Source organism: Aedes aegypti, chromosome 3, assembly GCF_002204515.2.
Source record: "Aedes aegypti strain LVP_AGWG chromosome 3, AaegL5.0 Primary Assembly, whole genome shotgun sequence".
NCBI lineage: Eukaryota > Metazoa > Arthropoda > Insecta > Diptera > Culicidae > Aedes > Aedes aegypti.
The window spans coordinates 267,209,315-267,232,110 of record NC_035109.1 but is presented as its reverse complement, the minus strand read 5'-3'; the positions used below and the strand labels follow the sequence as shown (position 1 = coordinate 267,232,110).

Here is a 22,796-nt window from a genome sequence, read left to right as displayed (position 1 = left end):
TATGTAACTATCCAATCTTCGCGTAATTGGGATTCCAATTACTTGGTTAACACTTATTAAGTGAAACTGATTTCAGAAACCTGAATCTTCAGGACATTCTGTTATTCTTAACACGCTGTGGTAATGAGCTATAGGCTCTCTTTACGCTAATGCGTTTTGCAGTGTCCTTTTTAGGGCGCTGTTTGAACCCATTGTGGTATGGAGCTACATGCTCTCAATTCGCTTATGCGATTTTCCCTCTTCAAGGGACCCCACTCCTATTTCCTCCCATCTTTCCCTTCCCTTTCCTCTCCCTGCGGGTAGATGATGAAATAGGCTCAAATATGGCGATGGCACAAATGTCCCAAATGGCGGGGAACGTGCCTCTGGAGCCGGCCTTCTGATACCTGATGCCTGATCCTGAGTATCTAGCGTGGGTTGGGATTGCAGTGTGGATTCTGCAACTTGGGACTTCATTTTGGATGCTGGGATTTCAGGATGGATCCTGGGAGTCTAGTGTGGATCCTGAAATTTCTATGTGATTAATTATTGGGATTCCAGTATGGGTTTCGATATTTTAGTGTGAAATCTGGATTTCCAGAGTAGATATTGGAATTCTAGTGAGGATTCTGGGGTTCCAGTGTTATTTCTGGGATTCCAGTGCGGATCCTGGGACTACGATGAGGATCCTGGGATTTCAGTATGAATCCTGGGAATCCCGAATGGATTCTAGGATTGCAGTGTGCAATTCAATGCGAATCCTGGAATTGCAATGTTGATCCTAGTGTTTCAGTCTGGATCCTAGGGTGGCAGTGTGAATTTTAGGATTCTAGTGTGGATTGTGTTACTTCTAATGCGGATATTGGGATTCCAGTAATAATATCTACACTGAAATAATAGGATATTGGGATACCAGTCGGGATTTTGAGTTTCCTTGGATTCCAGAGTGAATCCTGAAATTACAGTATAGATACTAGATTTCTAGTGTAGATTTGGAGATTCTAGGGTGGATGCTGGGATTCCAGTGAGGATTCTGATATTCCAGTTTGGCTGCTGGTATTCCAATGAGGATTCTGGCAGTCTAATAGAAATGGTTTAATGGGAATCCTACTGTAAGAATACTGGGCTTTTAGTGGCAATACTGTGGGAATCCAGTAGGAGTTTTGCTAATATATTGTGTGAATGGTGTGTAAATACTGCGGAAATAGTGAGAAAATTGTTTGAATATACATTGGGAATCTTACTGAAAGCCTAGAATTATTGTGAATGTTCTGTGTAAATTCTGAAATTCTGTGGATTTCTGGAAGGGTTAAAAATTCCATTAGAATAATGTCTCTTGGAATTCTGTGTGAAATTCTTGGGAATTCTGTGGGAACTGTGTAGAAATGTTGCGGAAATTATGCGTGCTAATCCGGGGGATTATTATAAAACTTTAAAGCAGTGAAGATATGAAAACTCTACATTGGCGACGAGATATATTGCGTGTTGCAGTAAGGAGCATATTCTTTGAATTGAATACTAAGATGGAAATTCTTTGATTGCCAGCATATCTATTGCAGAAAAGCAAGTAGCCGTCGAAATTATGCAGTTCGAAACAGTGTGAGTAAAATAATAACTTGTTGTAAAACATTCGTTTTAGGCATTTTTTAGTGAAATAGAAATACTCAGTTTAGAAACGATAATATCGATCATACGAAAGGTTTATGTATTCGTGTGATTAATAAAAAAGCTTATATTCACTTACCATAATCCTTAAAGGTCATTCCAAGTGCTTTCGCACCACTTCGACAGCTGTTGATGGCCACTACTAGCGTCGCACCCTCCGAAACTAGCGACCCACCGAGGATGAAGAACGCCCAGTACAGGTCATCCAATGGGTGCGGATCCACTAGACCCATAATCCCGTGGTAGAACGACAGTCCGGTTCCGACACAGAAAATTCCCACTCCGGAGATCAGCGACGACACGTACTTCATGTTGGCATAGCCGTACGGATGGTCCGAATCGGCACTCTGGGTGCTCTTGTGGATCCCGTAGGCCAGAATGAGCTGGTTGATGGTGTCCGCCAGCGAGTGGATCGTTTCCGCGAACATGCTGTGCGAACCGGTATACAGCCAAGCACCGAATTTGAACAAACAATTGGTGGCGTTACTGAAAGGAAAGTTAGATAATTAGAATTACAAGGCTGGTAGATATATCTCATACCTGAAAACGAGAGACAATAAAGATACCAAAACGGGAAAAAAGAGACCCAACCCGAACAAAAATAAAGCATGTTTTATTTTATTTTTTGCAGCGTTTTGTTTGGACCGATCAGAGCGCAAGTCAATCCAAAGCCGATAATGGGAGGGGTAGTAAATGGTATGGGGCGGTCCATTTATTACGTACCGTCAAACGGGGTAACTTGCAACAGCGGGGTAACTTGCAACACTTGGACTTATTCGTGTTTGGACTTATTTTTAGACGCTTATATATTTTTTCATAACATGTCACTCTGGCGGTCGAAACGAGAATGTATTTTGACACATTTCGACGAATAGCTTGTTGTTGTTTACCTTTTTTGTGCAGAGTTAGCGGACAGGTAAAGTGTGTCACGATTTTCACTAAAAAACAAGCTGTGAAATCGTTCCCTGCTACACTTAAACGGTAAGTACAAATTATTCAATAAATCGTCTACAGATCGAGTAACTAGTGGTAATCAATGCTCCAAGATGAAATTAAGACTAGGGGTTATACGTACTGCAGGAAAAAAAAAATTTCGATGTTGACTACCCGTGAAGAGTAACTTGCAACAGTACTTGCAAAATGTTTAACTCCGTTTTCTCTATGTTCCATTTGCAGCCGTGTGATAACATGCCTCGGAAAATCAAAAGAAAGCTGGGAGCTCGCTCCTACGCTAACTTTTCCAAAAATACGCTGGAAATGGCAATTACAGAAATTAAAAAGAAACAAATTAGCATCCGAGAGGCAGCCAAAAAGTACGATTTGTGCCCCTCCACAATCAGCCGCAATTTGAAGAAAGGTAAACCGTACCAGGAACGATCGTACGGAAGGCCCACGGTGCTGACTGCGGAAGAAGAGAAGAGGCTCGCGGATGGCCTGCTGGTGGCCGCCGAGTGGGGGATGCCTTTTGACCGGATGGACGTGCGACGAATTGTCAAGCGCTTCCTTGATAGCTTAGCGTTAGCGTTAGCGTAGTTACGGTATACTTCGTAGATTGGATACTAGCAACATTCATGTTTCTTTTTAATAATCTCATCCTGACTACTTTCAAGAACAAGGCAGGGGAGTATACCTTGTTCAAATCATAAACAAGAATACTAAAAGCATGAATATCGCTATTCCCGGCCACGCCCATCTTTACCGTAACTTGGGATAGGGGAAGGAAATGTTGATGTAGCACTTACTTAATGAGAGGCCACCGACTCAGCGACACCCTCATAAGTGCTACGGAGTTGGAGGTTGGGGAAGGTATATTGTCAGGATTCGCCTAGAAAGCTGGCGATAGACCATAAACATTTGTTGTTTAAGCGTTTTCAAATTAATCTTTTGAATGCCGGCAATCAAAAGAGAAAACAATAGCTTATTTATAGTATAAATAGTATTTCGCGAAATGCTTGTCGATTGTGCAGTAATATTTTTGCTCAATAACCAGTAAAAAGCAAAACCGATCCCTCCAGGGTCATCGGATTGTATAAAATAACGATACGCGTAAAAAAAAAAAAATCACGCCTATTGAAAAACTGTACTGTGCCCATTGAAAAACTGGGTGGTACTGTATTTTTAGATAATCGAAAAAAGAAAGGAAGCGCGTTCAAAACTAAACACCCTAGGATACCACAGTCGGTTTTTCTGCTCAAAATTATACGAAAAGCAGAATCGATCCCTCCAGGGTCATCGAACGGTTAAAAAGCATCCACAACCGATTGTTAGTTGTGTAACACCCGCCCGGACAGAATGCGCAATCTGAACATAATTATCAAACTCCGAAAATAACATTTTCCGTTCAAGAAACGATCAGAAGTTCCACGACGCGGACAAAAACGATCCGGAAGGCTCACAAAAGAAAAAGTATCATACTGGAACAAACTCACCGGATTGATTCTCTAAATTTATGTGCTGCCTGTCACCTCCGGATGGTTCGGTGAACTTAGGGCAGCCAAAAACCAACAGTACTGAGGACACAAATCAAACAAATCACTTTTTCATTTTTCACTTTTCACTATTCCATTTCTGAATGTAAAAACTGTCCTGCTTGGGCTTCACGAAGTACCCAGCAAGACGCTCCAAAACAGAAAAAAAAAATCTCCGGCGACGAAAACATGCGCGAAAACGTGGGCTAAATCTATCGGACGACGCAAAACCGAACTCGTCAAGCGCTTGCTTGATAGCTTGGGCAAAAAGGAAGAGACGTTCAAGGACAATTTGCCTGGAGTCGACTGGTGCAACTATTTCCTGGATCGACACAAAGAGCTGAAGACGCGCTGGTGTAAGAACATCAAACGAGCAAGAGCTGCAGTTTCCAGAGAGCAAATTGGAGAGTATTTCGACAATTTGGAAGTATCTCTGAAAGATGTGTCTCCAGATCTTATTGTCAACTATGACGAGACGAATTTGACAGATGATCCGGGTCGTACCAAAGTCATAGTGCGCCGTGGCGCCAAGCACGCTGAGCGGATTATGGATTCTTCGAAAACTAGCACGTCGGCGATGTTCGCGGGGACAGCTTCCGGGAAGGTACTTCCACCTTTCGTGGTGTACAAAAGTAAGTTCATCTATGACACGTGGACCAGTTATGGACCTGCGGGAACCGTTTACGACTGCTCGAATAGTGGATGGTTCGACAACTATCTATTCGAACAGTGGTTTTTCAAAATTGCTCTACGGCACTTCAAAAGCGTTGACTCATCAACATCTCCCAAGGTGCTTATCGGGGACAACTTGGCAAGTCACTTGTCGATCTCGGTGATTGAAGCTTGCGAGGAAAACAACAAACGGTTCGTTTTCCTGCCTCCTAACAGCACCCATATTTGCCAGCCACTAGATGTCGCTTATTTTCGGCCTCTGAAGATCAAATGGAGAGAAGTACTTGTGGAGTACAAGACTAAGCACAAAGGCACAGTTCCAAAGTTTGCATTCCCAGGACTTCTTAAGAAGGCTCTTGACAAAATGGAAAAAGCTGAAGACAATTTGCGGAGCGGTTTCCGGGCAACTGGTATTTATCCGTTGAATCGATCCAAGGTCCTTAAGAAGTTACCTAGTGACGAAAATGAAGTGAGCCAAGATGCTGACAAGTCGTGGACAGATGCGTTTGTAAGTGCTCTCAAAGAAGCGCGTTTTGGAAACGAGGCAACCACCCAAAGGCGTAAGAAGAGGATTCAATTAGAACCAGGTCGGGCCGTCACGGTGGACGACATGAAGCAAGTATCACCAGTGAACCAAGCGGCCGGAATCAAACGCAAGAAAGTGGCTAAAGAAAATGTGGATGCAAGCGGCAAAAAACGTTCATCGGCGAAGAAGGAAAGCTCACGGATTGGGAAAGAAAACATCAATCCAGAACCAGTCGTTTTGATGACCAACACGAATACCAAGCAGTTACTAACAGCCGGAAACAAGAAGGTATTGGTAACCTTGTTTAACTGAAGTTGACCTCTGATTCGAAGTGACTTTAATGATGTAAATGAATTTGTTTTATTTGTTGATTCTTTTTTATGTTTCATGAAATAAAGTGATTGTTTTCGTTTTTAATGAATAATTTATTTATTTGACACCATCTTGGACCAATCTTAGATTTGAAGCCAGCTCCCTTCTGCATGGTCTTGCTTTGTAATGTCTGCCTAAGGGATTGTTCAAAGATTATGTAACGCAAAAAAGCATCTTGTTTTTTAAATAGAGCATTGAATTTTTTCTGCAGATCGTCACCACCCCTTCTCCCCTAAACGCGTGACGTATTTTAGGGAACGGCCATTAATTACGTCACGCAAAAAAGTGACATTGTAGACCCCCTCCCTCTTCATAGCCATGTTTTTTTGCGTGAAACTTCAATTATTCCTATGGATCGCCACGTTTTTCAAAAACTCCCTCCACCCTCATCGCGTGACGTAATTTATGGATGTTTCCTTATGGATTTTCCTCAAATTTTGCTTTCTATACAAAACTAGTTGATTGTATATAGAGTTTAAATCACTGTAGCAGCAGAAACACCAAAATAGTAAATAATAAACATCAATCCAGATTAAGTGTTGCAAGTTACCCCATGTGCGGGGTAACTTGCAACAGGCATGTTTTTCGAGCCTTACAATTCATGGAAGTTAAATTCTGACAAACTTTGGGCTGTATTGTATTCTACCCCCCAGGATTAGTGTACCCGACTAGTTATTGTTCATCTTAATCATTAATATTTTCAGTTATTTAACTTTAAAGTCGAAAAGTGTTGCAAGTTACCCCGTTTGACGGTAAGACAATTTTCGGGCTTTTTCAACCCCCCCTCCCCCCATGGTAAGATTTTTTTATGAAAATTAAAAATAAATTATATGGTGCGTAACAAATCTCAGACCCCCCTTCCCCCCATAAGCCCTTACGTAATTAATGGACCGCCCCTATGGATTTCACACGCAAATGCTAATAATGCTGCAAAATGTAATAAAATGGTTGCATTCAATTGATTATTTCAGAACCTATGGAATTTTGAAATAGTATCACATCGTTGTATATCTTAAGACAGGTTCGTGATTTCCGTTGGAATTGAAATGGTGGATAAAACGGACACTTGCTGTAACGTAGTCACTAAGCTCGGCGGGAGCGAAGCTACAGGTTAGCTGCGTAGCCATGCAGCAACGAACATCGATGACACGCTTAGGGGGGTCCACCAAGGTAGCATGCTGGCGCATTGCCAGCTTCCCGGGTGGTCCTCACCTCCCATTGTCCGCTGAAAGCGGGCAGGGTCGACCACTAAGCCCGCGCCAAGCTGCACCGCAGGTATCAAGAACTGATACTGCGGGCTTCGCAATTTGACCTACTGAAGACTCAGGCCCTATCAGCTAGCACCAGCTGGGATTGCTGACGAAGGAGCCTCCAACTGCCCCGAACAACCAGAGGCTCGTATCCAACCCAGTAGGCCGGCGCCACGACAGCAGCGCTACCAGGATGTTCTCCCCGCGGCCACTTAATCGCTGTAAGGGTCGATTTCGACCGTAGGGCACCGGTATGACCTACGTAGCCGACTGCGAACCCTTGGACCACCTGTTGTTTAGCGTCTGCACTAGCCACTCCTCGAGTCCACTCGCTACCTCCTTTGTAGTTCCGAGACGATGTGGGTGATAGCCGATAAAACGGCGTTCCAGGCAAACTCGTCTTCACACATCCTCTGAACCAAATTGTCCGGAGTCGTGTCCCGACCGCATGTGGCAAACATGCGGTCACGCATTGTGCGGAAACGCGGGCACACGAACAAAACGTGTTCCGCCGTTTCCTCTAAACCTGCACAAACTGGACATTCGGGAGAACCCGCATGACCGAAACGGTGTAGATACTGTCTAAAGCAACTATGGCCCGAAAGGACCTGTGTCAGGTGGAATGTTAGTTCCCCATGGCGCCTGTTGACCCAGATATCTAACCTCGGAATCAACCTGTGAGTCCACACTCCCTTGGTGGAACTGTCCCACGCACGCTGCCATTTGACCATAGAGGCCAGTCTGGCAGTCCTGCGTATGCCTCTTGTGCCGCGCCTTTCGAAGCACTCTATGTCTTCCATGATAAGGATACCAATAGGCACCATACCGGTGATGACGCAGAGTGCATCGTGTGACACGGTATGGTACGCGCTCGCAACCCTCAGGCACATTAGCCTATAAGTACTCTCTAGCTTGCTACGTTAGCTGTCGGTACTTAAAGCCGTGCCCCAAGCCGGGCCACCATACCTCAGTATGGACAAGGCGACACTGGCCAGAAGCTTACGCTTACTGGCGTACACCGCAGAGCTATTGGACATCATCCGGGACAGTGCCACAATAGCTGTGGAGGCTCTCTTGCAGGCATAATCGACATGGCTACCGAAGGTAAGCTTGTCGTCGATCATCACCCCCAAGTGTTTGACGGAGCGCTTCGAAGTGATTGTGCAGTCGCCTACACTGATCACCGCTTGCTGCACCGACTTTCGGTTGTTGACAACAACAGCCTCAGTTTTGTGGTGAGCCAATTCCAGTTTCCTAGAGCTCATCCACTCCTCCACAATTGCGAACGAGTGGGCTGTAGTCAATTCCACTTCTTCGATCGATTCACCGTAGACCTCCAGCGTAATATCGTCGGCAAAGCCAACGATGACCACACCCGCCGGGAATTTTAATCTCAACACCTCGTCGTACATGACATTCCATAACACCGGACCCAGGATGGAACCTTGCGGGACTCCTGAGGTTATGTGAAAGCACTTCCGACCCACCTCTGTGTCATAGACTAATACCCGATTCTGGAAGTAACTTCCGAGAATCTTGTACAGGTACTCGGGTATCCCCAGACGCAGGAGCGCATCAGCAATAGCCGCCCAACTGACACTATTAAATGCGTTCCTTACATCCAGAGTCACTACTGCGCAGTAGCGAATACCCATCCTCTTACGCTGGAGTGCTATCTCAGCGGTTTTCTTAACCGTCAGAATAGCGTCTACGGTGGATCTCCCTTTCCGGAAGCCGAACTGGTTGCCTGAGAGACCATTTACACCCTCGGTGTACCTCGACAGTCGGTTGAGGATGATCTTCTCGAGCACTTTCCCCACCGTGTCAATCAAGCATATTGGTCTATACGCCGACGGGTCACCGGGTAGTTTCCCCGCCTTTGGCAATAGTACCAGGCTCTGCCTCTTCCACGCATCTGGAAATACTCCCTCGTCCAGGCATATCTGCATAGCAGATCTGAACATACCGGGAGCCTCCAAGATTGCGACTTTGAGGGCCAGGTTTGGAACTCCGTCCGGACCTGGTGCCTTCCCCATGCTTAGGGATTTTGCAATCCCTACAAGTTCCTCATCGGTTACTCTATCCTCATCGCCAGCCCCAATCCCCGGCTGTCCTACGAAAGGAGGCCATGGGCTAGGGTTGTGGCGCGGAAAGAGCCCCTCGATGATCCCCTCCAGCATCTCTGGAGATTGCTTTGCCAATTGATAGTTATCTGAGAGTTAATGATAATTATTGGGGAATTAATTAGTTATTCTAGAGTTTTTTAATTGGTTATTCTATTACTTTGCCACTTGCTCCTCAGGGTCTATCCGGGAGAAATTAAAGTTTAAGCGGACTCACTTCCCAAGCTTTTTGCACCAGTCGAACAACGAGTTGAAGATGGCGGAAAAGGGAGAATGTGGTCATAAAATAATATAATATATTCTAATTCAACAATGTTTTTTAATTCAGTCTTTTTAATTCAAATAGGACGGATGTAATTAGGAAATTGGAATTAACACACCTTTTTGTTCGGGTAACGGCGATCTTCGACGCTCGTTGAAGATGCGACGCCGAGCCTCAATGTTGAATGCGGGCTCCGGTTGGCGCAATTTCTGCCGCCTGTCGACTACGACGCACTCCACGGGTTGTCGTCGGGACGCTCGCTCGATGCCTTCGGTAATCGCACCCACTAACTTTGTCGACTGGGTTCACACGTGGCACAAACGTTGAGCTAACTCGGCACTTCACTGACGGGCTCATAGGGCTTCAATGCTGGGTTGGTTCGTATAGCACTCACTAGCCTTACTAAACTGTCTGTTACACTGTGAGATGAAATTAAAACCGGAATAAAATCACGGACTACTTGATCTTTGAAATTTTGTTACCGAATAAGAGATTGATCCATCGATGCATGGGGTTTTTATATCGGTGGATCTCCCTTTCCGGAAGCCGAACTGGTTGCCTGAGAGACCATTTACACCCTCGGTGTACCTCGACAGTCGGTTGAGGATGATCTTCTCGAGCACTTTCCCCACCGTGTCAATCAAGCATATTGGTCTATACGCCGACGGGTCACCGGGTAGTTTCCCCGCCTTTGGCAATAGTACCAGGCTCTGCCTCTTCCACGCATCTGGAAATACTCCCTCGTCCAGGCATATCTGCATAGCAGATCTGAACATACCGGGAGCCTCCAAGATTGCGACTTTGAGGGCCAGGTTTGGAACTCCGTCCGGACCTGGTGCCTTCCCCATGCTTAGGGATTTTGCAATCCCTACAAGTTCCTCATCGGTTACTCTATCCTCATCGCCAGCCCCAATCCCCGGCTGTCCTACGAAAGGAGGCCATGGGCTAGGGTTGTGGCGCGGAAAGAGCCCCTCGATGATCCCCTCCAGCATCTCTAGAGATTGCTCTGTAGGAGCCATTGCACCTCTTGTCTTCGCCATAACGATCCTGTAGGCATCGCCCACGGATTCGCGTTGGCACTCTGACAGATTCCCTCAAAGCAAGCCTTTTTGCTTGCCCTTATCTCGGACTTCAGCGCGACTTTGGCAGCGGTGAAAACCGCCCGTCGTTCTTCACGCTCCTGCTCGGTACGTGCTCGCTGCATCCGCCTCCTGGCCGGTAGGCAGGCACGGCGCAGGTTCGTAATTGCTGGAGTCCACCAGTACGTCGGTGGTCTCTCATTTCTAGGGTGAACTTTCCTAGGCATGGTCGCATCGCACGCACGCGAAAGCACCGCTACCAGTTCGTCCCCGCTTAGACCGAGTAGGTTATGCTCACGACAGAGCGCCTCTCTAAGTACTTCATCATTGATGTACGATGTCTTCCACCTACGAGGGCTTGGCTTTGGCCTAGCCGCTTCCTCTATTGGTGTAGTCGATACTGTAGCGAACCGCCATGTGGTCGCTGTGAGTGTAGGCATTGTCTACCCTCCAGTTCGAACTACTCGATAGGCCAGGACTACAAAAAGAAACGTCGATAATCGACTCCGCTCCGTTTCGGCTAAAGGTACTTTTGGTACCAACATTAGCCAGATCGACATCTAGCACGGCCAGTGCCATAGCAGCTACAGAAGAGGACCCCGTTTACCTTGGCGATCACGAAGCCCTCGTAGATAGTAGACACCAATTCCTGGACGGGGTATTTACCCGTCGTCCATATCGCCGCCATTTTTCCGGATCCATCTACGACCCAGTTGCCGTGGCCGGCGGGTACTCGGTATGGGTCCGATATGATGGCGATGAGGACCTCTCAAAGGTCGCAACCCCCTGTTCCCATCACTCCGTGACGGGCCAGCCTTTTCGAGCCCATCCTTCTCGGCTTTCCGGGACGCCTGGCTGGGGTTCGATTTTCCGGCACTTCTGCCGGCTTTCGGGGTTAATATTCTCCTGGCCTTGCAAGCGCCGCCGGGTAGCTCCTCCCCTGACGGCTGCCTCGCACGCTTCTGCGATTGCTTGTTGTAAGCATTCGCTTCCGCACTTTTTGGGGCTACCCGCGAAAACGAAGGGCTCCGTCTGGGTAGACTTCGGCACCTTCAATTCCACGGGTTCTGCCGCTACCACAGTCGCCATGAGTTCAGCATGGTTCTGCTTGGCCGCCAACATCGACTTACGAAGTCTGAACAGGGCCTGCTTGAGGTCCTTGCTGATGTTAGACTTCGAGGACGCAAACTCAATGATGGAGTCAAGCAGCTGTGCAGCCACTTCCATCGCAGAGAGCCCATCTCTACTTTTATTGATGGCCCTCATCAACCACGCTCCATCCATAACCCCACCCGATGCGTTAGCCGGGGATGAAATATGGTTTCCAGGTGACCATTCATTCCTCAGCACGGTTTTTCGCTTCACACCTTGAATTGGGGTTACCCCGTTTGGTGGACTCTTACCACCGGAACAGGTCGTCCGTAGTTCTATTCTATAAGCCGGAAACTACACAGCAATAGTAACCATATTGATTCACATGAATAGGCATGTTTGCCTTCTTGTAAGCCTTGCGAGCCGACTTGAACGGCTGAAGGCCTTTTGTTACGCAGTGTACGACAACTCGTTTGAAATCATCCGTTGGGGATGGTTCATCATGTGGTAAGTATACCGAACAATAGACGTATTTCCTGTTGAGGTCACCAATAGAAACATCGATTGTGACAGCACATACATCTCTGGTAGTTAACTCAGAAATAAGTATAGCAAGGATTGCTTTATTAACGAGCCCGCATGCGCGGGGCATGGAGCGCGAGTTTGTCGTTTCAAGTTTACTGAAAGTAGCAAAAACTGGGTCCACAAGGTTACTCTATCTAGGTCTATCTAGATTCCCCGTTTTGCATAAGTCTGTCAAGATTGATCGTTGCTGACACATATACAACATGGCTTCTTTAATCGCTCGAAGACGACATATTTGCTAGAATTTGTAAAATGTACATTGAATGTATTAATGATTCAAAATAATATCCCTGATAGTGACCGAAATTCCCTGATCATCCCAGGTTTTTCCAGGTAGTAGACTATACTAAGATAATTGAAAAATGAAATCAAAACATCGGATGGAGTCTCGATATAAATTTGTGTAGAAATGATCGCATAAATCACGGGAAAAATTGCTGTAATATTAATTGATAGTCCATGGAATATTCTGGACGAAATCAGTTTGGAGCTTTTCGTCAAGAAATCTAAGAGGAAATCCTTGAAAATCTAATGAATATTCGAATTATAATCTATGAAGCCTGTAGAATTTTGCACCCGGTTTCATTGCGAGCAGAATACTACTTTAGAGTTACTTTAGAAACAATTTTTCGAAGACTTCTTTTGAAATTACATGAAGCATTGAAATAATACTGTGTAGCATGCATTTACATTGATCGTTTGATTGTGTGTAGCCCGCCGAATATACAAACTTCAGTTTTATCGACCGTGAGCTTCGAGCGTGGTCATTGACCACTGGTCAACGCACAAGGTAACCTTGATCAACAGATATTCAAATATCACATAAGTAGGCTGCGACCAGCATCGCACCATAGAAACAGTTCCTCTCTGTTTTCAGGCTCGACAGTGTGCACACGAGCAAGTAACATTACTGCTTAACCTTCCAGTCGTCGCGCGGTTTGCCACCGTTAGAACCACCACGCCGCTGTTGTGAACGAAAAGCGAGCTTTTTTCACTAGTGTTGTACAAAATACAACAGCGCGACGACTGAAGTTTAGGGCTGATTCACAAATTTCATAACGCTGAAGGGTTTGGTGGGTGTCCTCAAGATGTTACGGCTCATACAAAAATTGTAGAATACTCATACAAAAAGCGTTACAAGGGGGTGGGTGGGTGTCAAAAATGGCCAATTTTGGCGTTATGAAATCTGTGAATGAACCCTTAAAATCAATCATTGGTTCTGGCCGATCATTTTTCATATAACACGGAAATGCACAAATAGTCTGTAAAAACCTATCGCCAGCTCTAAAATTAGTTAGAAATTGATAAAAAAAATATTTGCATCCTTACATGGCAATTGCCGTCAGCACCACCTTCCCGGACTTCCCGAACAGCCCCGGTTCCGAATCGACCACGTTCGTCCGACTTCCAATCTCCCTGCGGTAGTCACGCAACCTCCGTTTCACAGTAAAAATATCTGAAATTGTGGCAATATGGATTAGCTACTCCCTACGAGAATGGAATCTCCAAATTCTCACTTTGCTGATGACGCTTCTTTTCGATCTCCCTCTTCAGACACTCCTTCAGCAGATTCTCCCGGGAGCCCCACACCTCGATGGCCTTCGCTTCAACGTCCTTGCGCCAGTACACCGTGATGGGTGGTTCCTGTTCGTAGGGGGATCTTCGTTTGGTCTTTGGCAGTGCTTCCAAGTCGGATGGCTTCAGCAGAAAATCGGACATTGCTCGCACCGGGGTAATGAAATTGCGCTCCAGGGAGGAGCGGGAGAAATCCACCTGAATACGCTTCTTCGCCAGCTGGCGATTCTTTTCGGCAAGCTTTTCCTTCTGATCGGATTCGACTTTCCGTTTTTGGTCATCTTCCCCGAGGACTGAGGCCGAAAGCTGCAGGGCCTCTTTGGCAGCAGTTGCATCCGCGGCGCTCTTCATTAGGTTTATCGGCTTCTCTATGACCACCTCCTGTAGCTTAGAATCGGCCGTCGTCTTGGTCGTGACCAGCAGCTTCCCACTTTTGGTGTTTATTTCCAGCGTCTTCTCTTGGGACTGTTCCGCTGCGGCCGCATCCTTTTTGTCCTCCTTGGGAGGCATCGTCGATTGTGTGCCATACGATAGCCTCGGAATACTGGGTTGCTTCTTATCGATTTTCCTTATATTAATAGTGAATTTGTTCGAAATCCTAGTATTACTTAGCACCGAAAGTTTCCTCAGAGTCAGGACTCCAATCTGCGGATGGTTGTTAACCCGGTGGCATAGCGTCAGATACGGTACGAGATTCTGTCGTGTTCCGATAACTTTGACCGCATCCACAACGCGGAGGATCATGGTGCACTGGAGCTTGATCAGAAACCAAAGCGTCACCACAATTGAATCCCGTTCTTTGCGACCGGAACAATATACGGGTTGTACAAATTACGGCCAAATCTCGATCCAAGAGCTGGAAATGCAAGCTGAAAAGGGTTGAGAAATTCTTTGTTTTTAATTGATTTAAATCCAGTTCACAACTTACCACAACAAACTTACCGTTCACTCCATGTTTCGAGCCAAAAATTAATAAAATTACACGACAGATTTGGAAATAATTCGCCTAAAACTCTCACAAAATCCAAAACTGTTGTTGATTTTTGTCACTTTCGTTTTTTTTTTTTTTTTTTTCTTTGGATTGTCGTACTCGACAGGCTAAGACCATTGGTTGGTCCATCTCGCCGCCGTCGTCGTAGTTGGACTTTCGTAGTGGTCAGTTGTACCGTTGTTGGATATTTTGTTTCCATTTAAATGTGAATCTTATTTTCTTTCAGGAATTTTACTATTTGTTTCATCTCTTCTTCACATTTTTCTGATAGTATAGTTTCGAGTGGTTTCATATACTCTAGTGATGGGTATTCAACTCTGCTCTGGTTGTACCGTGGGCAGTCGTATAGTATATGGTGTAGGTCCTCGGTTGTTTCACACCATTCGCACAGTTCGTCATCTTCCCATTTCCATTTGGCTTTTCTATCCTTGGTTAAGCAATGACCGGTTCTGATTCTGCTAATGATTTTGACTTCCTCCGAGTTCAATGTCATGTTTTTGTTCCAAATCCTCCTGCATGGCTTTTCTAGTATTTGGAAGTGCCATTTGCCCTTGTCATCGGAAAGCTTTTTGTACTTTTTAGTCCAGCTGTCCCAGACTTCGTTGTTGCTAAGGATGATTGCGTCACTCATGGTGATCCCATTGAAGAATGTTTGACGTTCTCTTGTTTTATTTACCGCTTCTTGATCCACCTTTTCGTTGCCATCTATTCCCTTGTGGCTTGGAATCCACTGGATTTGAACTGATCTTCCTTTCATGTCGTAGAACTCCTTGTAGATTTCCGCAAGCAGATAATTTTCTTCAAAGGTACTAGCGTTGAGCAGCATTTCACATGCGCTTCTCGAGTCCGTGAGAATAACCGTCTTTTTGTACCCCCTGTTTTTTGCTAGCTCCACCGCTTTTAGAATGCCTAAAAGCTCAGCGTTTGTTATGGAAAAATTATTATTTATCCCCTCGCTGATAACATGCGAATCCGTTTCGTCAAATACGGCAAAAGCCGTACCCGTGGTCGTTTTAGAGGCGTCCGTATATAGTTTGTTGTGGTGTTTGTATTTTGTTTCCATTGCTTCCCTGAAGAGTGTTTGCCACACAATTGAGTTTGCAGTTTCCTTTTTCGGCTGGTCCTCAGACAGATTTGTTTTTACAATCCTGTGGAAATCTATCGTCATGAAATATCTCATTCTCATCAGAAAGGGTATCTCCCGATCGGCAGGATGAACTTGGTATAGTAGATCGATGTTCTTATCGGTTGTCTCCGTGAGATGCGACTCGTTACCCATTTCTCTGTTCAGCGTACTGTTTATGAACTTCGATAGGGGTGTTTTGTACCACGTGGCTCTAATGAGTTCTCTTTTGGTTAGCGAGTCAATCCGCTGTTCCATGGGGATTTGTCCTGATTCGGCTAGCATCACGTGCACAGGGGTACTGTTGAGGTAATTCATCGCGCTGCGTATATATGCGTTCTGAAGAACTTGAAGCTTATTCAGGTTCGTTGCTGCTGCGTTTCCAAATATGGAGGCCCCATACTCCATGCGACTTCGGATCAATGCGTTACCTATCTTCAGAAGAGTTTCCGGACTTGCTCCACTGGATCTCCTGGACAGCATTTTCATCAGTCCGAGCTTCTTCCCTGCCTTGTCTGTAACCGATTCGATATGCTTCCTGTGTGCCAGATTTCTGTCCAAAACGTAACCCAAATATGGATGTGTGTTGGCAAGTTCTATCCGTTCGCCATGTAGCCTAATTCTCACATGGTCAGTGCGTTTCCTGGTGAAAGGGATTATTGCAGATTTTTGTGGACTTACCCTCAGGTTCAGTGCTGTCAATCTGGCATGTATTTCGGCTAAGAAAACGTTACACCGTTCACCGGCTTCCTCGACTGTGTTTGCGGTCACTATTGCCGCAAAATCGTCGGCGAACTGCACTAGCTCAACGTCCTCCGTTGAGAGCTCGTGCACTGACGCAGTATACAGGTTGAAAAGCAAGGGGGATAGAGGACATCCTTGCGGTAGTCCTTCGGAAACCTCTATCTCAATCGTACTTCCCTCCGTCTTTAACTGCACCCGCCGACTTCGTAGGTATTGGTGGATCCAAGAGACTATTTTTTCCGGTATATTAGCATTTGCCAGTTTTCCCAGGAGTACTTCTGTTTTAACTGAGTCATATGCTTTGCTGATGTCTAGGAAAATGACGAAGACTTCCTTTTTCGCCTCTTTAGCATTATGGATGGAGTTGACCACATAATTGACACAGGTGGAAGCAGATACGTGTTTTCTGAAGCCGAACGATAATTCAGGTATCAAACGCTGTATTATCGTTATATCGTCGAGCCTGTCTTTTACTACGGCGTTTATCAGCTTTATCTCGATGTTCATCAGCGCAATGGGTCGCATATTGCTCATTTGATCCGTACCACTACTTTTCTTCGGGATTGGCCTTACCTCGGTGATTCTCCATGATTCCGGTATCTCCTCAGTCACAAATACTCTGCTAAGCATTTCGCAGATTTTCGCCTGCATTTCCGGATTTAGCTGCTTGAGTACTGCGTACGACAGACCATTTGGGCCAGGTGCTGAATGGTTTTTCCTCTTCTTCAACACACGTAGAATCTCGTCGTCCTTTAGCGCCATTTCGTATCCTTCGAGTTCCTTGTCTGTCTTCGTTGGTACTAACCGTACTTCTTGGAATTTATTTCCAAAATATGACTCCATAAACTCCATACCCTGCTCGTGCGTGAGTTCTGCCAATCGCTTGTGTTTCCCTGTCAGCGCAGTGTCAATCCCTTTAATGAGGTTCCATAGTTGTCTGCTTGGTGTGGACTCGTCGATTTTCTCAGTCAGCTCTCTGACGTAGCCTCGTTTCGTTCTCCTAACCTCCCTCTTGAACCTTGCTCTCTCCTTTTGAAGTCGGATGAAGTTCGTCTGTGTTTTACTCCGATTGTACGATCGTAGCGCTTCCCTCTTTGATTCGTACAGATTCCCAATGGTTTCCGTCCACCAGGGCTTGAGAAAGTTTACCTTTTTGTTTTTGAAGGTGTAGGATGAATTTCGGACCGCTTCTTCCACAACTGAGACCATTTCTTCGGGACAGTAAATATACTGGGGTCTTATGCTGTTCAGGTGGTCAACCAATTTGGAGTTGTTAATCCTTACGAAGGTCTTCTCACTCTTTGGTATTTCCTCTGTAATTTCTAACTTGATGGTCATGTGAATACTACCGAATTCTTCTTCTTGTACGGTCCAGATGGATTTTCTCGCTGTACCCGCTGAGGTGAGCGTGAGGTCGATCGCAGAATCTTTTCCACCCGGAGCATTTATCATCGTAGGCGATCCATCATTCAGTAGGATTAGCTTTGACTGGTCGATAAGATTACGTAGGATTTTGCCACGGCTGCATGCACTGAATTCAGGGCTCCATGAGGGATGGTGGGCGTTGAAGTCTGCTCCAATTACTATCTCCCCGTTCAATGCATCCACCGCTTCAAAAAAGCTTGTCATATCCTCCCTACATCCGTTTGACGAACCTCTTGTTGGCGGCAGATAGGCAGATATGAAGTAAACTGGATCCATACCTTTTGTGATCTTTACCCCAATCGCCTCTAGTCGGTCAAAATTCGGTAGCACAAGTTCCTCGTATCCTAGTTCTTCCTTCACAAGGATTCCTACTCCGCCATAGCCTTCTGGACGTCTACGTGAGATGAGTTTGTATCCTTTCATATTCCAATGTTCTCCTTCTCTCAACCAAATTTCTTGGAGGATCGCTATTTGGACGTTTTTCGATGTCAAACATGCATACAGTTCTTCTCTAGTTTCCGTATTTCTAACACTTTGTATGTTGTGTTGTATTACATTAGTTGTTTTATAGGCCATTGTTCAATAATGTTGTGCTATTCTGGGCGTCCGCGGGGCTTCTTATTTCTTCAATGATTTTGTCCAGTTGCATGCTGACATCAATTAATATTTGATCGGTCTCGATCTCCGTCCTTTTCTGCTGTATTCGGCGACTCAGGTTTCTCTGTACTTCTACTATCGATTCTAACCAATGGTGGCCTTGACAAAGGCGCAGTACGTCCTGCCTCAATTTTGCTAGTATTCGCTCCACCTCCGTGACCCTGTGGCAGTTTCCGCTTGCTACTGCGCTATAGCTTTCTCTGGCGTCTCGTTGAATTGATTGGGTGTGGTTTTCTCGTGGGCTGCTTCGATTTTTTTCTGCACGTCTCGAATCCGTCATCCTGCTTCTCTTTGGGACTGCACCGGTGTATAGTGGTTGTGCTGGTGTAGAGTCCACTAGTCCCGGGAAGTTTGATTCGTCCTGTAGACCTTCAAACCGATTTTGGGTTACTGGAAACCAGCAGTTGGACGCCAACCCCTTGTCTGGTTCGGCGCGTTTGTTGTGTATCTCGTACAGGATCTTTCTCCTTCCGTGATTCCTTTTCTCTCTCTCTGGACACGTGCTGCTGTTTGAAGCGTGATTCTGCTTGCAGTTGACACAGAACGGGGGGTTTTCGCACGACGTGTTGGCATCATGCTCCTTTCCGCATGTCCTACACTTCGGCTTTCCGGCACACTTTTTCTTTGTGTGCCCGAACTTCCAGCAGGACGAGCACTGTTTGACTGGGAAGATGTAAAGCTCCGGATGGAAGTTAGCTCCATAAATCTTGACAACCCGCGGTACTTCTGTTCCTTCGACGGAGATTTTCACGTTCCGTGTTGGTTTTAGTGCTCCCCTCTCGTCCCTTTTCAGGACTCGTTCGACTTTGGTGACTGGGAAATCCGTGATTGTTTCGCTGTTTAGCTCGTCATCGGAGATGTCCAAGGGTACGTCAGTCACGAAACATATTGTCTCCCTTTGCCCTCGTGGACTGTACAGCGTCAGGTTTTTGGCTGCTAAGTTGATTATTGCCAACTGCGTTGGATCGATTTTCCCATCCAGCTGCAGTTTGTATCGGAACATTCCTATTTTTGTTATTTCTGTGCACCTTTTGAAACCAGCCTCTGTTAGGAATTTTCCCACAGCTGCTGGGTGCGACGGGATTGGTTCGTCGTACTTGAGAGGTTCCAGATACAGTACGTCTGTCAGTTGCACGGTTGGTACAGTAGTATTTCCGGCAGTTTTGGCCTGTTCTGTTGACCTTTTTCTCGTGACTCTGCTGGTTGCAGCTTTAGCTGCAGGCTTTCCATTTTGTTGGCGCGTTTGTATTTTTTTAATCATTTTTTTTTCTTCTGTGACAGCTTTCTCGACTTATTTGCTCACTTTTTTCTTCTTCTTGATTGATTTAACTCACATTTGAAATTTAGATTTTTCACTAATCTTCTTTCTTTTGCTAGTAGCTTTTTATTTTCTTTTTTATCACTATTCCTCTCTCTTTCGCTTTTTACTTATTTATCGCACCTTTTTTACATCAATCTTCTTAATTCTCCACTGCTCTTCTTCTTGTTCTCCCCCACGTTCACAGAAAAAAAAGCCCCAAACGCGGCACCGGTCTCGACCGGCAGGCGAACCGATTGACGTAACGCTCGCGGCTTTTACGCTTTTTCTACAAACGCGCGGATCGTTTTCACTGTGGTAGTTGATTTTGGCTATTTTGGTAAAACGAAAATGGCTGCCAAAGCTCAAACGCCAAACACCGCGTGCGCAACCATTTGCAATTTCGTTTTTTAGCTTTTAACCGCGAAAATCCACCGACCCGCAAACGGAATTCACCGACTTTTGTTGCGCTACTGTTCAAGGTACCGCTCGGAACAACTTTCACCCCAAAACTTTTCGAATTATCCGCGAAAAATACCGAAAAACAATTTGCTAGCTCCGTTTCGCGACCGACCGACCCGTCACCTGTAAAACACTTTCCACTTTCGTTTTGCTCCACTTCTTCCGCACGCACTTTCGCCAGGTCGGTTTGACGTTTTCTCATTGTGTTGATGCTTAAAATGGCACGAGAGGGTCCTTGAGTTTGTTTTGGTTGAACAGCGCCCTTCAGAAAAGGCTGATAAAGTTTGAGCGCGCGCGAAACAATGAAGGCGCGAAACGAAAGACGTGAGCGCGCAAATTCAAATTTCGAGTCTGGCGATGAGAGTAGATTTAAATCTTGATGGTGACTTCCGGTAAGTCAGCTATCAAGAGCACATCGATGTGGGATGTCAATGCAGATAGAAAACCAGTCGCTGTTGTTCTTTTTGTTCATTATAAAACACCAAAAACATGTTGGGTATTAGCGCATTTCCTCAAAAGGACTCGCGATGTTCCCCTGAGGAAAGGAATAAGGGGTCATGCACAAATTACGTCACGCTCCGAGGGGGGAGGGGGAGGGGGTCGATCGAAGTGTGACAAGCCTTACAAATATTTCGGAGGACTCATACAAAAAACGTGACAATGGGGGGGGGTGTAGGTGGTCAAAAATTTTGAAATTTAGCGTGACATAATTTGTGTACCTTCCCTAATCGCAGTGTTTCGCTCTCTTATGGGAGATAACATTGCGGTGTTTCATCGAACACTGATTGACTAAAAACGGGTAATTTACTGTGTTGCTTCATGATGCGAACATTTCAACCGCTGCTTTCAGGGTCTCGACAATTTCTCGTAAGTTTACAAATACTCATCTTACTTATAATCCACCAAATTCAAAATTCAACAAAAGAACTCTTATTTCTACAGTCATCAAATTCATTTTCGTACGGGGCATACTTTCCATATCAAGTTGGTATAATACCACAGACAAACAGACGTAACACTTAGAACAAATCTCGATCAAAATCATAGTCACGAGGACATGTACGCCCAATGCTAAAATTGGTGTGTTTGGCCGACGGGCCAACAGATGGCGGTAGTGTGTAAACGTCAAACGCGAACAAAAACGACGCGAGCGCTACTGGTGGCGGATTGGCCACCTACCATATTTTTGTATCGACCGTTAAAAAGGTGGTCGATGGACAATGGTGAGAGTGTGACGTCTGTTTGTCTGTGATAATACTATTGAATGATAAATAGACCTCGACATACTTTATCAATATCGGAGGTCGTAGGTGTCATCCTGGGAGGGAGAAAGCGATACGAAATTTATGTACGTCAAGGTGAGCCGAGATTCTGCTGACACGAACTGTCACTGTGAGCCCAGATCTCAAACAATGGACAAACATGATAAAAGCGCGTAATTGATTAAAACATATTTTTGCATTTTACCAAATGAGACAAAAAATCGATTGAAAAGCTGTTCATGCTTATTCAAAAGTAATGGCACAATAGCACCTTTTATTCTGATTGAATAAAAAGTATTCAAATACGCATCATTTTACTTTTTCAAATAAAAACGAACATGAAATGCATAGAAAACTTTGGCCGTTTTTCCATATTTGTCCAGAACGATCGAAAGAACACAACAAAAGAAAACTAGCGATTTTCAAAAGTCTGCCTTGATTGTCGTTGGCATGCTGGAGTTTTCTTGCAGTTCGAGATAACTTTGTGTCATATTTCGTGTGTAATATCGGTGCCTCCCTTCCAGGTGTCATCTATTGTTCTTAAATTGTATATGTATATTGTAAACTATCTAAAATCATAAATTGTTTTCATTTGCATAATTTTTTGGAATAATGGAAAAATATTGGAATTGTGTCTAAGATTGGCCCAAATCCATACAACATTCAAAAGCAAGTTTTATTGCGCTAGATTGTTCAAGTACTTCATTTCGTTGTTCAGATGTTATAGAGTACATTTGAACAATTCATAAGTTGACATATTTGAAACTTAAGTAAATTTAAGGAAAATATCACCTTTTTGAAGTTTTTTGCTAAACAAATCCAGTTAGTGTAACAATAATGTACATTTTTTCAAGATCACTTCCTTAAGAACGGTTAATGAACAAGTTTAAAAAAAAACTATAATCAGTTTTATAGTAGCGACGATTGGATATCGGCATCTTATATTTTAGAATCTTGATTAATATAACATTTATAAAAAATCTAAAACCAAAAATTTTATTTTATTTCTCTCAGTTTGGCTCTTGAATAGATATACATAATCCATAGTTAATGTCCCTATCAAGAAATTGCGTAACTATTATTTTTATTTCACATTTTACTACCGAACCTTATAGTAGAGATTGTTAGAATAAATATTACTGACGTTACCAAAGACAAATTAAAGACCTCCATGTCCCTTGCAGTTA

General features: G+C 44.9%; 1 protein-coding gene and 1 long non-coding RNA gene across 4 annotated transcripts in view; one reads left to right on the top strand and one right to left on the bottom strand.

Annotated features, from left to right (window-relative positions):
• Positions 1–14,704, bottom strand: part of LOC5579653 (zinc transporter 9) — a 33,829-nt gene extending 19,125 nt beyond the window's left edge. The window contains exons 1-4 of one of the 3 annotated variants that reach the window (XM_001648077.2): positions 14,591–14,704; positions 13,591–14,517; positions 13,403–13,529; positions 1,724–2,130 (exon numbers count right to left, since the gene is read on the bottom strand). In XM_001648077.2, coding sequence (XP_001648127.2) covers positions 1,724–2,130; positions 13,403–13,529; positions 13,591–14,392 — 1,336 coding nt within the window. In that variant the 5' untranslated portion in view covers positions 14,393–14,517; positions 14,591–14,704. Of the gene's footprint in view, positions 1–1,723; positions 2,131–13,402; positions 13,530–13,590; positions 14,538–14,576 lie in introns of all 3 variants that reach the window. The other 2 variants (XM_021848939.1, XM_021848938.1) reach the window with 2 other exon arrangements.
• Positions 2,356–2,886, top strand: LOC110677730. Its single transcript, XR_002501159.1, has 2 exons — positions 2,356–2,625; positions 2,821–2,886. It is a non-coding gene; the product is annotated as an uncharacterized LOC110677730 (long non-coding RNA).
• Positions 14,705–22,796: the final 8,092 nt, after the last annotated feature.